The sequence below is a fragment of the Diadema antillarum genome, unplaced genomic scaffold (genome assembly GCF_040938485.1).
Source record: "Diadema antillarum isolate AM-2024a unplaced genomic scaffold, OU_Dant_1.0 seq00000791_RagTag, whole genome shotgun sequence".
Taxonomy (NCBI): domain Eukaryota; kingdom Metazoa; phylum Echinodermata; class Echinoidea; order Diadematoida; family Diadematidae; genus Diadema; species Diadema antillarum.
The window spans coordinates 151527-165420 of NW_027271678.1; the positions used below are offsets into that span (position 1 = coordinate 151527).

Here is a 13894-nt window from a genome sequence, read left to right on the forward strand (position 1 = left end):
TAACGAATCTAGCGTTTATGATGAAAATGAACACACCATTTTAAGCGATTCTCCCGCGTGTTTTTTTTAGACGGCACAGATTGGGGAAACTAAAAATCTATCGGGGACCCTATCCCTAAACCTAACCCTAATCCTAATCCTAACCCTAACCATCAAACCCTAACCCTAACCCTAACCCTAACCCCAACCCTAACCCTAACCATAACCATAACCATAACCAAAAACCCTAACCCAACGTTTTTCCCATAGGTTTAACACGCGCCATGCCCCAATCTGTGCCGTCTTAAAAAAAAACGCGTCCCCGCGATGGGTTGTGATACGTACAGGCTATATCAACAATGATGATTAAAGACAGGCTTGCGAGTTCGCTTAAACAAGATCTTCCGTTGCACTCCGCCTGGTATCATGCATTGTCTAGCTGGTGCAAATCGAATTTCGCTGCCAACGTGTCGTAAAGCCATGCGCGATCAATACTCGTGCCGTCTCTCGAAGTTTCGCTGTCTTTGCCGCCTATCGAATCTTTAACACCTGCAAAACTAAACGGAAATGCTGCTGGTTATTCCCACAGACAAGGGTTATAGAGGCTGGCGCCTTACTCTGTGAAACTTTGGCCTTTTATCGTTAATAGGCGCTACATAATATATGTCAAGTTATTTAAAAGGACGTGGAGTTCCTTATAACATTTTGAAGATCGGTGTATTGCGCTAACGTTCATCTCGACACCATTGTTGTGCGGTATGGAGGGCCCCGCGGCGACCAGGGGAGTACATCGCGACTCCGTCGGACTGGCTACACCCAAGGCATGAGAGACAGGTAAGGTTTGGCGCCTATTGAGTTGGGTGTGGCGGAGGGTACTTTTCCCTCGCGTTTGGGACTATAAATTATGATATAATTTAATGAGGGGCACTATTTATATTTATTTTGTCCAGTATGCAAGCATGCTCGCAATGGATTTTCATATTACATTATTGGTCGATGGCTATAAACCATGTACATACCCCTTACCCAGAGAGATACTGATATTTCAAGCTAAGTTATTATGTATACAAATTATGTACGTATGTGACATTGGCTCTATACACGGTTTGGTTTAAAGGGGAAGTATATTACAGTAGCTGAGTCCCCAAAAGAAACTTTTGTGTCTTCTTAAATAGTTTCAAGTATCTCACAGGAAAGTGGAAGATTTGAAATGGACCTATAATTCGAGTAAACTCACACACACACACACAAACACACACACATATCCTTACAATACATTGTTTCGAATTAGTCGTAACTTTGCTATTGAATCAAAAAGCAATCGACAGGGAGTGAAAATAATTTGCAAATTGTGGGTTTCCCATGAATTTGCAATTAATCCAGTCACTTCCTGGAAACAAAATTGAGTATATAGGGTATATTATCAGATAGAGTGTAATCAGATAGACTCTTTACCGTTTTAAAAAAAAAAGTAAATTAAAGGTCACATGGAATTTATATTTGTAATGCGAAAGTTTCAGAATGAAAAAAAATCAAACATAATAATTATTATGTTTGATAGCATTTGGAGTTTCTGTAAGACCGATATGGGTTTAACTTGTGATTGATTGTAATCAATCACAAGTTAAACCCAATCATAAGTTTTATAATATATTTGATATGAATTTCAGTCTCAAGTATTAGCCTATACAGACATGCCCCCGAATCCTGAGAAATGAAAGAATCAAGCTAGCTTTTATGCAAATCGGTTGCTCAAGAAGATATGCACTGTGATATAAAGACATGACGCACTCATTGTGAATAGGCGCCTGACTGCTCAGATTTGCGTAAGTCCTTCATGTCAACATCCCAACAGGCATATATACCTCTACAGAGATCTTTCCGCCCCGCCCATGCATTAACCCTATCACTATACCACCGGTAGACTTCCCGCACAAGGTTTTCGGTAGCATTGCGAAACGTTAATAGTGAGGGGGTTAAGAGGTGACCTATTACGTAAGAGCCTCTCTAAGATAGGATGTGAAATGTCGGAGGGGAGGACTGGGCCGCTGGATCAATATGCACGTCTCCGTTAGAAGAGGAAAGCAAATTTACACTGTTATTTACTTTCTCCGAATTTTCGCGGTGAGAGTATAAACAGCGAATAGGGCTGTGCGATATAGAGGGAACTCCTTTCATTGCTTTTGTGTGCTTATTCATTGGACAACGGGTTAATACACTGGGAGTTACATACATGTACATAATCTGTAAGGGGCTGCTCCCTAAGTAGAATTATACTCATATATTGAATTCGGAAAGAAGATAAGAAATAGTCGCATAATTCTGATATATACGTAATGTTGGCTTTTTCATATTTGAAGCAAAGTACATTGTACAGATGTGATAATATGGCATCCCTTGCCATGCATCTTTGACCAATACACTCCTGGTTTTCTTAACATTCACATGATAATTTCCATACGTACATTTTCGGTCAATCTTCAATAAACTTTTGTGAGGATAATTCATTAAGATGACGTGTATAATTCATTGCTACGAAGTTCAAAATCTGGAAACCATTCCTTTTTGAACATGTTGAACAACGAACAAGAATAACAAGAATGTTGGAGGTTTCATCAAAGCCGAGAAATTTGATAAGGAAGCCAAGAAGTAGGAAGTTCCACATGACCAATAACAACGAAACGGGGAAACAGATCACAAAATTAAGGCCCGAGTTCAAGGAGGTGGTACATTATTGAAACCATGATTTAAACCATGGACAATATGTATGGAGCGCGAAGTGTCGCATGGACTATTTCGTTATAAAATCAGTCATTTTGTCAACGAAATGACAACATTTCGTCGACGAAATGATAACTTCGTTAACGAAATGAAAATTTCATCAACGAAATGGTCATTTCGTCGACGAAATTGCTGATTTCGTAACGAAATAGGCCATACGACACTGGCGCTCCATTCAAATAGTCCAGGGTTTAAACCATGGTTTTTTTGTACCACCTTCATGAATTCGAGCCATAAAGAGTTATCGCAAAACGCGTTTCCTCCAATCTTGTTGATTCGAGATAATTCAACTTAAGCAGCTAGAAACTCGGAGAAAATAAAATATTGGATATTCATCATCATAACATCAAGTATTTCCCTTGTTATATTAAAAAAGTGGAAAAAAAAGGAAAGATCAATTTTGTTATAATCTGGTGATGAACTCACTTTAAATTGTTTTAAAAAAGACACTTAACCCGGTTCATCGCCACATTATAATACATTGGCTTTAATGACGTCAAAGTCTCAGCATTAAAAAAAAAAAACAAAAACCTGTAGACCATAATTACAATAATTGTTCCTTAATACTTGGATATTATACAAAGTAGGTCTATTTTCTTTCGTATGAACATACCAGTATTTATAATATGCCGTATCTTCGCACAGCCGCATTCATATTTTGACATCGCATTCCTTATTGCTTGCCGTATGTAGTCGACTACATATCCCGAGACATCTGACGTCACATATTGGGCTGTGATGACGTCACGGAGACAGCTGTTTGCCATGGGAACCAGACCATCTCTGGTGGCCTTGGTCCTCTTCGTTGCCCTGGCAACCATCTACCTGCTCTTCGGATACACGGACTTTGCTAAAGGTATAGAGTTCACCTAAACTTTAACGAGCCTTGTAGACTTTCCATCTCTAAAACATGTCATAATAATTTTACTCTCGTCTTCACGCTATGCGTGTGCAGCCAAAGGAATTAACTTTATGCCTGCGCTGTACTTTGTAATTATGATGATGCAGGCATTTTATAGATGTTATTGAAAATGCATCAACATGATTACAATTCTTATGGAGAACAACTTTCAGCATGGTAAAATGATGATTTAATGTCAATTATTATGGTACCCTTTATGAAAATACATTTTATTCCGAAGATCCTGAGGCGTTTATCAACATATTTATCATGTATCACATTCCTTTACCAATATTGGTACAGCTTTTGGAAATTGATTAAAATCTTTTTGAAGAAAATGGATGATCGATCATGCAAATAACAGGCAACGCTGATTATCTGGTTTCAAGTGCACTCTTCGGATAGTTCATACTGTTTGTGAATATCTCCAAGAAGAATAAAAGAATATTGCTCAACGAAAACAATGTTCTATCGAATAAGATTATTTTGTTCACTCCAGAAATCAATGTATTGTTTAGAAAAATAACTTTGCATTAAAGTATATAACACTGGTTCATTGTTAACCATCATAATTATCACCCTCTATCTGGTCTTTCTGAATTGTGTCTTCTCCCTCCCCTCCTTTCTCCCACCCTCTTCTTCCTCCCCCCCCCCCCTTCCCCATCGATTAACCTTTCTGCCACAGTTCCTGTGTACGACCATGTAGTCAGCAGATTCCCGCTGGCTCAATTCGCCTCTTTTTCACCCGAGATGGTGAGGGACGCCACCATTGGTCTCAATAAGACCAGTCCAGAGCAGGTGATACAATTTATTAAGATACTTTCCAATCATTCGTTTCTCCCTTATAGCAACGCTTTTCTTTTTTATTAATTCAAGAAGATGCCAGAAAATCATGAGGAACAAATATAAACATTTTCATCGAATTCGCATATTGTTTCTGTAGTTTTTAATTACAGAGAATTTGATATGCATCGAACACACTTCTAGGGTCTCCATACAACAAATTTATATCAGTGAAGTCAGACGTGTGCGCTTGAGTGAAAGACAACGATAATTTTATTTCATTCTTATACTCCGTCAACGTGAATGTTTGTGTTAAAAAAACCCAATGTTTGCTTCTGAAATCATTATGATGATGTTGTTTACAATCACGATGTGTCAGTGTTTTCCCTCAGCAGTAAATTCTTAGTGACATTATTCTCTCCCCTCCCCCCCCCCCTTTCCTGTCTTGCGATAATTCCATGAAGATTGGCTCTCTTTCTTTCACACTCAACCACAGACCCAGCAACTTAGCGGAAGCCCATCGCTACCACTCCCGGAAAGTCGGGCGGACAGTCGGTATGAGGATGATGGATACAGCAGCAGCACTAGCTTGGAAGAGTCATCTAGCGTGAGCCAGTCTTCTGAGGCATCAGGCAACGAAATTACGTCATCAGATGGGGAATTCCCTGATCATGGCAATGCATCACGGGAAGGTAGCGGAAATTCTACGCGAGCGTCTACAAATGGAACAGCCCCAAGCAACATCACTTCACTATCGACCGTCGGTATCACCGGTGATCAATTTTCTGTAGAACGGAAGAGCGCCATCTTGAAGATTCAAGAGGAAAGACGGAAGCTTGTTGCAGAAGTTTGTCAAGAGAACAAAGAAGAGTTAGGCGGGGACAATTTCTTCAAAGACACTTACCGCCATACTTATGTCGTGGACGACGAGAAATTACTGTTCTGTTACATTCCGAAAGTAGGCTGCAGCAACTGGAAACGAATATTGATGGTGTTGGCAAGGAAACGTGACGTCACGGACGAGATCACGAGCAGAGAGGCGCATGCGCGCAATGGACTTACGCGCTTGGGACGCCTAAGCAAAGAGGCGAGGGAGTATCGGTTGAAGAACTATCGGAAGGTCATGTTCGTGCGTGACCCTCTCTCGCGCGTCGCGTCGGCATACAAAAACAAATACGCAGATCTCGGCGTGTATCGGACAGCTCCGCGCGTTTTCCACTATTTCGGTAAGCGCATCATTCGAAAGTATCGCGATAATCCGTCCAGCCTTGCTCTCGCTACGGGCGAGAACGTCACGTGGGTAGAGTTCGTAAAATATCTGACGGACAAGTCGGAGCGTCCGCATTTCGATCGTCACTGGAAAGAAATGTACAAGCTCTGCTCGCCGTGCCAGATCCAGTACGACTTTATCGGAAAGCTAGAGAACGTGGCGGAGGAGGCCGAGTTTGTTTTACGAAACTTTAATTTTACGCGGGACGTGAAATTCCCGGGAAGGGAGAACAGCCACCCGACAAACATTACTTCTGGCACTGCTAAATATTTTGAAGATTTTTCTACTGAAACGCTCAATGCTCTTTGGGAGATATACCACATGGATTACAGGCTGTTTGGCTACGATAAACCACAATACATTGGAAACTAAAGAACAAAAATCATAACAATCAAATACCTCAATACCGCAGTCAAATAACAAGGGAATTTGCATATCAGCTGTGTTATGTGTATGTATTATTGTAAAATGTGAATGTGTAGATGTCGGTGTTGTTGTTTTTGAGAATTGCTCTTGTTGTTTTCTGTTTGTTGTGCCATTGTATGTATAAGATAAATTCTGTTACCACGACATTGTATCTCTTCAAGTAGTGTACTTCGAATTCCCACACTGCTCAGTGTCTATCGGTTCCATGACATTATACATGTTATATAGTTCCTGCGACAATTGCACCCATGAAAATATAATATCTGCACGCTAAAAGCCAAACATAATTTCTACCCGCAAACATAACCCTAACTTCAATCCTAATCCTCACATCAAACTAAACCTAAAACCCTATCACAACCCTAATCCTAACCCTAAGTCCTTGATGAAAAGAAGACCGGAGAAAATAAGAACAACTGTCGCAGGAGCAAGAGTTGTGTCACCGTGTTAATCGACACTAAATATTTGAGGACAAAGTTAATGTATAAGCACAACAAACACAAATTTCTCTTTTCTACAAAGTCCATGCACATATTCATGATCTAGCTATTGACGAGAACAATCCTCTTCCCTGCCACATACCAGTTCCTTTTCCTCTCTTGAGATATGACTTCCGTCTAGATGGTCGTTATTATGTACGTTTAGACGGTGATCCTTATTTTCGAGGACACTCTTGTAGATAAGTATGGGGCGCCAAGTGTCACATGGTCTCTTTGCGTCACGAAATCGGTCATTTCGTGACAAAATTGACGTTTCACTTGTCAACGAAAAAAAAAATCGTCACGACATTGTCATTTCGTGACAGAAGAGATCATGCGACACTTGGCCCTTCATACAGTTACTACAGGCTTATCCTGAAAGTTAGATATCTTCAAAGTGATCACCGTCTGAACGTAATTATTGTCAAAGTTATTTGAATATGAATGTCAATACGAAATCATTTTAAATTGACATCACGAATTATACAAAGCACAGACGAAGGCAGAACTTCATTGCATATTTCACATGAATGAATAAAAAATAATAGGCTTACATTATTTCAAACATGAACCACAATTTGCATCTTTACGCTATGTTTTTCCAACTGCTTTGTTGTTTTTATCTTCAACACCCGTCTTTAACGGAAATTATACGAAGAGGGGAATGACATCTTATATCAAAATGAGGTATCGGTCATTTTTCTTTTGAACTAGGACAGGTAATGATTGTTGACTCTGATTGTGGTCTTTGACTGTTATTCATCAAGATGGATTTTTTTTAAAATAAATCTGGTATTGAAGTTGTCATAATATCTCCTCCTTTTTCATTCACTTTTATGGTGTTAGGATGGCTAATTTGCATTTTCACTGACAAATAGACATTTGCAGATCGACTGAATTAAAACAATAATATTTCAAGGGCTGATGACGTGGCATCTGTTATTAGAAATGACTTCAGTCGTCATCATAATGTATGTATAATAGTTTTTTGTTTGTTCGTTTGTTTTGTTTTGTTTTGTTTTGCTTCCAAGACTCTGCAATTCTCATACTTTGATATTGTGTACAACTACTATTGCTATTGCAAACTCAGTTCTAATATGCTGTGATGAAGTTGGTCTGTAACGCTGAAAGTTTCACGAACTTGATGCATAATAATACGGAGGCATGTTAAAAGGCAAACACGTCATTATAATAGTACAAATACAACTCTATATGTGTTGATTTTTTTCCCTGTGTGTCACCGGTAATGAGCTCCTTATAAAGTGTTTTTTATTATAGGAGATTGATTCGCACCGTACGTTTTTGTTCCGGTTGTTATAGGGCAATGATGTTTTCAACCCAATGTGCAGAATATTTCATTGAAATAAGGAATATCTTTAAAAAAGAAGAAGTGGCAAAATGTTATAATATTATGTCTTTGTTTTTGTTCTATCAGGTGAATGTTAGGATTTATTCCCTAATGATAACATGTTATGCTGCAACCACGTGTAATGTTAAGTATCATGGCCTGACCTTATCATTTGTTTTGTTGGATTATTTTATGTAATCACAACATAAAAGGCCCTCAAGCAGCCTAGCAGGCCCTCTTTTTTCTTTTTTCTTTTTTTTTTTTTTTTTTAGAGAGAGAGAGGCTGTCCGTTTAATGTTACAATTACAACAGCAAAAGCACAATTCCTTTTATAATCATTACTTTAAATTGGTCTTAATGTCACGAATGGAAGTTTGAAAATGACAGAGCTTTTATTTGTCAATATTCAAAGTTGTGAGTGAGAAGAAATTAGAATCAGAGTCTGTTAGAGATTATTACTATGCTGTGACTATTGCGTATATTACATTCAATGTGCTCCGCTAATCACGCTAATTGTTTCATTCGACATTGACGAAACCCAAGACAATAATGTACGAATCATTTTGAATATCCCGTTCGAATACTTTGAATAGTTAGTTTGTGTAGATTCTCACATTAAGTTTCAAAAGGGCATTCCGATTATTATAACATACTGCAAAATGAATCTTTATCTTAACTGACAAATCGGTGAGTGAGATACATAAAATAACTCAAAAGAATATAAAAGAATGGTACAGAATTAGAAGATAGTAAATCAAAATTTCAGAATGTTTCCTACTTCAATGCGCATGTTTTGTATGACGTACTAGAAAAAGTAAATCCGAAGCCCTGAATTGTTAATGATTCGTATAGTTGTTAGGCCCAATGATGACAGACACACACTGTGTACGTATCTGTGCATGTATACATGTGAAGAGTTTGTTTGCAAAAACCGATAAGTCCATATTTGCAAAATGGAGATATTTGCAATTAAAGGTCAAGAAAAATAAAGAGAATAATAAGAAAATTTTTGCTTCTTTTGACCATAACTTCAAAAATATACCTTTATATGTAGTAACCAACATATCATTTTAAAGGTATTATTTTGTACATTATGACAGAAATCGTACTTCAAAATCTTCAAAAATGGACTTATCGGTTTTTGCAAACAAACCCTTCATGTATTTAGCTTGTGTAATGATAAGATAGTGATTGATGGACTAATGATAGATTTATCCACGTATTGGCATTTACACATAGATAGGCATGAGAGAAAAGGTTAATGCGTTTTAGTCAACAAGAATTATAGTTCTCTTTATTGTCAAACAATACTCTGCCAATAAAAGAAGGCCTATTCCGTGTCGGCTAAAATGAATTAACTGTTTTTCTTTTGGCTTTCAATATGTGTAAACATATAGACATTATATTATCGGTTTTTGCAAACAAACTCTTCATATATATATATATATATATATGTATATATATGTATGTATGTATTATATAATATGATATATACATATAAGCTTGTTCGTCTTCATTTTAAAACGTGCATGAAATCGCCACTGATTACAAACAAACAAACACGGGTTCAGAAGCCTTTTATCTTTCTGCATAATTGTCTGTGCGAATTATGTTCCTTGGTCGTCTAAATTTACAAATTTCTGCCAGCCTTTTAAAATGAAATAGCAGAATCCTTTGAATATTGAATCGGTTGACTGCGATTATTCTTCGATAAAAGAGAAGAACGAAGAACATTATTTTGTTAATACATGTATACCCTATTACAGACATCTACGGAAGCAGCTATCCCATTTTTGAAAAAAAAATGTATAAAATCGGTTCTGTTTTTTATTTTCCTTTTTTGGGGGGTTGGGGGGATGGGATCGCGGCTAATAATAACATACAGAATAATCGCTGCTTACATGCGTCAATGATGAACATTCTGTCAATGAGTTTTGATGAAAACATCTCGACGCAAGAATATTCACAGATGTGAATACTAAAATCAATTTTGTTGTGCAGGATATAAAATTCCGGAGTCGTAAACGCAAGGCGAATAAATTCGACAATGCCCCAGATACCAATATTGACACAGATATAATCTGATAACATGGCAATACCTTTCAACATTCCCACGCCGGGTTTTTCATAACAACTTATAGGGAACCAAAATCATTATTGATAAAATCATCTTGTTCGAATAATTCAGAATTTTGATACCAGTATTACCACTTGGATATCCATTATTCTGCTATATAAATATTGAGTCACCTTTCAAGATAATCAGCACATCATAGGCGAACAGTTAACAGTTACCTTTGCTTACTTGTGGCGTACAATGTTTGGGCTCTTTGGTAAATCAAACTGAGAGATAAGACCACAAAGTAAAGGCGGTGAAAATTGCTGTATTGAGATAGACGACAACAAAATGTTATCAGTAAACTGGTTGACATAGCGGCGAACTGTGCACACAACTGTCAATAGAGGGCCGGTTTGGGAGGAGCCCCGTTTGGTGAACTTGCGGCTACGCCTTGGTTCCGTGCACAAGGCAGACATGATCTCTTACTTAGCTATCGGCGATATTAGATTAACATTAAATTGAGGCCAGTTTATGCCATTTATTCGGCAAAATGAAACAGAAAAACATATAATAGTGGCGTTTACAATGAGAGCCAGGCAGCCTTGAAAGCATCTTGTGCTTGTGTTAGGTTGCCTACACATGAAAATACAACATGCTTTACAATTAAGCAACATAATTATATTACAACTGATTATGTGTGAAATCAAGTAACTAAACAAAACACCATCACATTAATACGTACACACACACACACACACACACACACACAACACACACAACACACACACACACACATGCAGTATACATACTTCTTATATATCCCAGTCATGGCTAACTGTTCAAAGAAAGAACGCTTCAGTAAGCACTTAAATCTAAAATTTAGAAAGAGTCGTGCTGCATTTCAAAGCAGTACTTATTGAATTCCATTCACTTACACCGGTGAACCTAACAGAGTGGGATCGTACAGTCAAACGAGTAAAAGGATACCGTAAATTACTTCGAGAACGAGTGGAATACATGTGAAAATAAGAGTTTGTTAGGAACATATAATCATATAATGCATATAACATGTTTCTTAGATTCTTTATCTCTCCCCCTTGGTAGGCCTATATGGGAATAATGCAAAAATCTCTTCGAGAATTACTAGTTATTGAGTGAACATATCCATTCAAGAATAAGTAGACCTCGAGGTAGGGGAATTCTACGGACACCGGGTTCGGCGTGAAATCAGAAACATGGTCCGTGATTGAGTTTAGCAAAGTTTTCTTTTCTGACAATACGATTATTATTAAGGTTGATAATAATTGTGGTATTCAGTTCTTAGAAACGCACAGTACCATAAATCATGTCATTTCTACGTCATTTACTTTTAACATTAACATTTTCATGGCTTAGTAAACATCATGCCATGTACAAAACATAGACCTTGGCAGTATCAAAGATTAAACACTATATGGAAAACGTTGTGAAGCTATAAGCCTTTGAGATTAAACAAAATACAACATTTAAGACGAAGCAAGAGCGAGAAGAAGAAGAAGAAGAAGAAGAAGAAGAAAAGATGAAATTCTTTCTTTGCTTTTTTTTTTTTAAATCTGGTTATTAGATGGCGCCTGAGTAAGTCACCATTGTAAGCGCTGTGACCGCTTAGATCTACACCGTATACCACTGGAGGAGAATTTGTAAAAGTGAAAATAGTTCCGTCATCGATGGCCATGCATGTTGCTTCCCTTGCCTATATAAAGAACAATATACGCATTGGAACTTTTCACAAAATGTTCACAACAAAAGCAGTCCAAATGCGTGCAGAGTCAGTCCTTAGCTGTCACATTCGCACGTTTTCCCGCTAAAAATCGTCAAAGTCACCACAGCTTTTGTCACTTTTTCGGCTGCACATTCCGACTAAGTATTCGGAATTTCCTTTCCTTTTTTTTTTCTTAAGTTGAATTGATTGAAAAGAACTTGCGATTCTCCCGACCAAATTGTTATATAAGTTGGATTTACTTATTATTGTGTATAGTGTTAAGCTGTTGGGATATTGACCAAATACTTGTTATACAGGCCAATTAAATGAGATGGCAGAGAGGCTAAATGACGTCATAGCCATTTATATGAAGAGTTTGATTGCAAAACGGTTTAAGCGTCATTTTTAACAGTTCAGTAACTCCATTTCAAAGTCAATTTCAAAGCAAGTCAGTCAGAGCAAAATAAAACTTTTCCAGTGGACCTCACTTGTCATATAACACTATCAAAAGAGATAAAGAGTTTGTTCGCAAAAACCGAGAAGTCCATTTTTGAAGATTTTGAAGTACGGTCTCTGTCATAAAGTACAAAATAATACCTTTTAAATGATATATTGGTCACTACATAATATAAAGGGACAATTTTGAAGTTATGGTCAAAAGAAGCAAAAATTTTCTTATTATTCTCGTTATTTTTCTTGACTTTTAATCGCAAATATCTCCATTTGGCAAATATGGACTTATCGGTCTTTTGCGAACAAACTCTTCAGATATTCTTGAAGTTTTCATTAAAAATATAACATATTTTCATAGTATTTTCTCATTATTTATTCATATTTTTTTAAACAAGTTTAATAAAAAGTAACTGAAATTAACACAAATGGAGTTCACTTAATTGTTTTGCGATAAAACTGTACTATCATTTTATATATAATAACCGATGGCACTACAGAGTGTGGGGAATAAACACATTAAACTTCAGATTTTTCCCCCCGTTTTCTTCTTGTTTTTGTTCCATCCTATAGCTAATGATTTTACTGTTCTCACTTTAATTACTTGAAGGCGGAGTGCAGTAGCGGATGGGGGGGGGGGGAAGAGGGCGCGGGCTGGGCACACCAGGAGCCCCCATTATTATTATTATTATTATTATTATTATTATTATTATTATTATCATTATTGCTAAAACGAAATAAATAAAAAGGCGCCCCCATCTTTACGGAATTCCTGGATCCGCCCCTGGAATGGGCTTTCAGTTTGTATTAATTTCTTCACACGACAAACTTTTTATATCACTGATTCCTCGCAACACAACGTTCTCAAATAGATATGAAGCCAATTTAGTTTTATCGGGGTAGCCTATATACACTTAATGTAGGGCCTATATTCAAAATCAATTTCTTATTTTCATACGAAATCATGATTATAGAAAGTGTGCGATATACCTTATGTATAATTCTTGAACGCATGCTTTACTGGAAGAAGTTACTACCAATTATCCTATGCACAATAGAAATTCAAAATAAATCTATAAAAATGATGTCGAATTACTACTTCAACATCATTTTCTGGACAATTCTAAAGTCAGAGAACTGTGTTTGTATGCTAGTATTCTTGTGGGTAACAAAAACAAGCAAACATTATTTTTCACTTCAAATGCAGCTATTGCAGTTGGGCATTTTTTACTAGTAGACTTAATTACATGAATTATCTTTTAAAAATTCGCTGAATATTGCTTCAATTTTTCAACCTCCGATGTTTTTCGCGTAATGTGGTCAGCGAATTTCACGAAAGCTGCCCTTTGCAAGTAGCTCGATTGATTGAATGTGTACACAAAACATCGATGTTTCATTGAATCGTACGAACCTTTCGACTCATTGAGTGAGTGAAGTAACTGCCGAAGAATGTGACGTAGAAATACTGTGCTCTTCGAACTTCCTTGTAAATGACGAATTATTGACTTGTTGGAACACGCCAAAATAGAGTGTTTTCTGGCATTAACTGCAAGTGACATTTTAGGATTAACTCGACATTCAAGAGGTAAGCTGTCAAGATTTAAGTTATTAATTTACGTGAGATAGACCTATCGTTAAACTGAATTCTGCTACTGGTACACCGTTAGCCGCAATTTA

At 37.2% G+C, this 13894-nt stretch overlaps 1 protein-coding gene across 1 annotated transcript; it reads left to right on the forward strand.

Moving 5' to 3' along the window:
• The first annotated feature begins 3498 nt into the window (after window positions 1-3498).
• LOC139739224 (carbohydrate sulfotransferase 11-like) lies at window positions 3499-6086 on the forward strand. The gene is made up of 3 exons (XM_071649842.1): window positions 3499-3616; window positions 4347-4459; window positions 4941-6086. Exons 1-3 carry the CDS (start codon window positions 3499-3501, stop codon window positions 6084-6086), a joined length of 1377 nt encoding a protein of 458 aa, XP_071505943.1.
• The last annotated feature ends 7808 nt before the right edge of the window (window positions 6087-13894 follow it).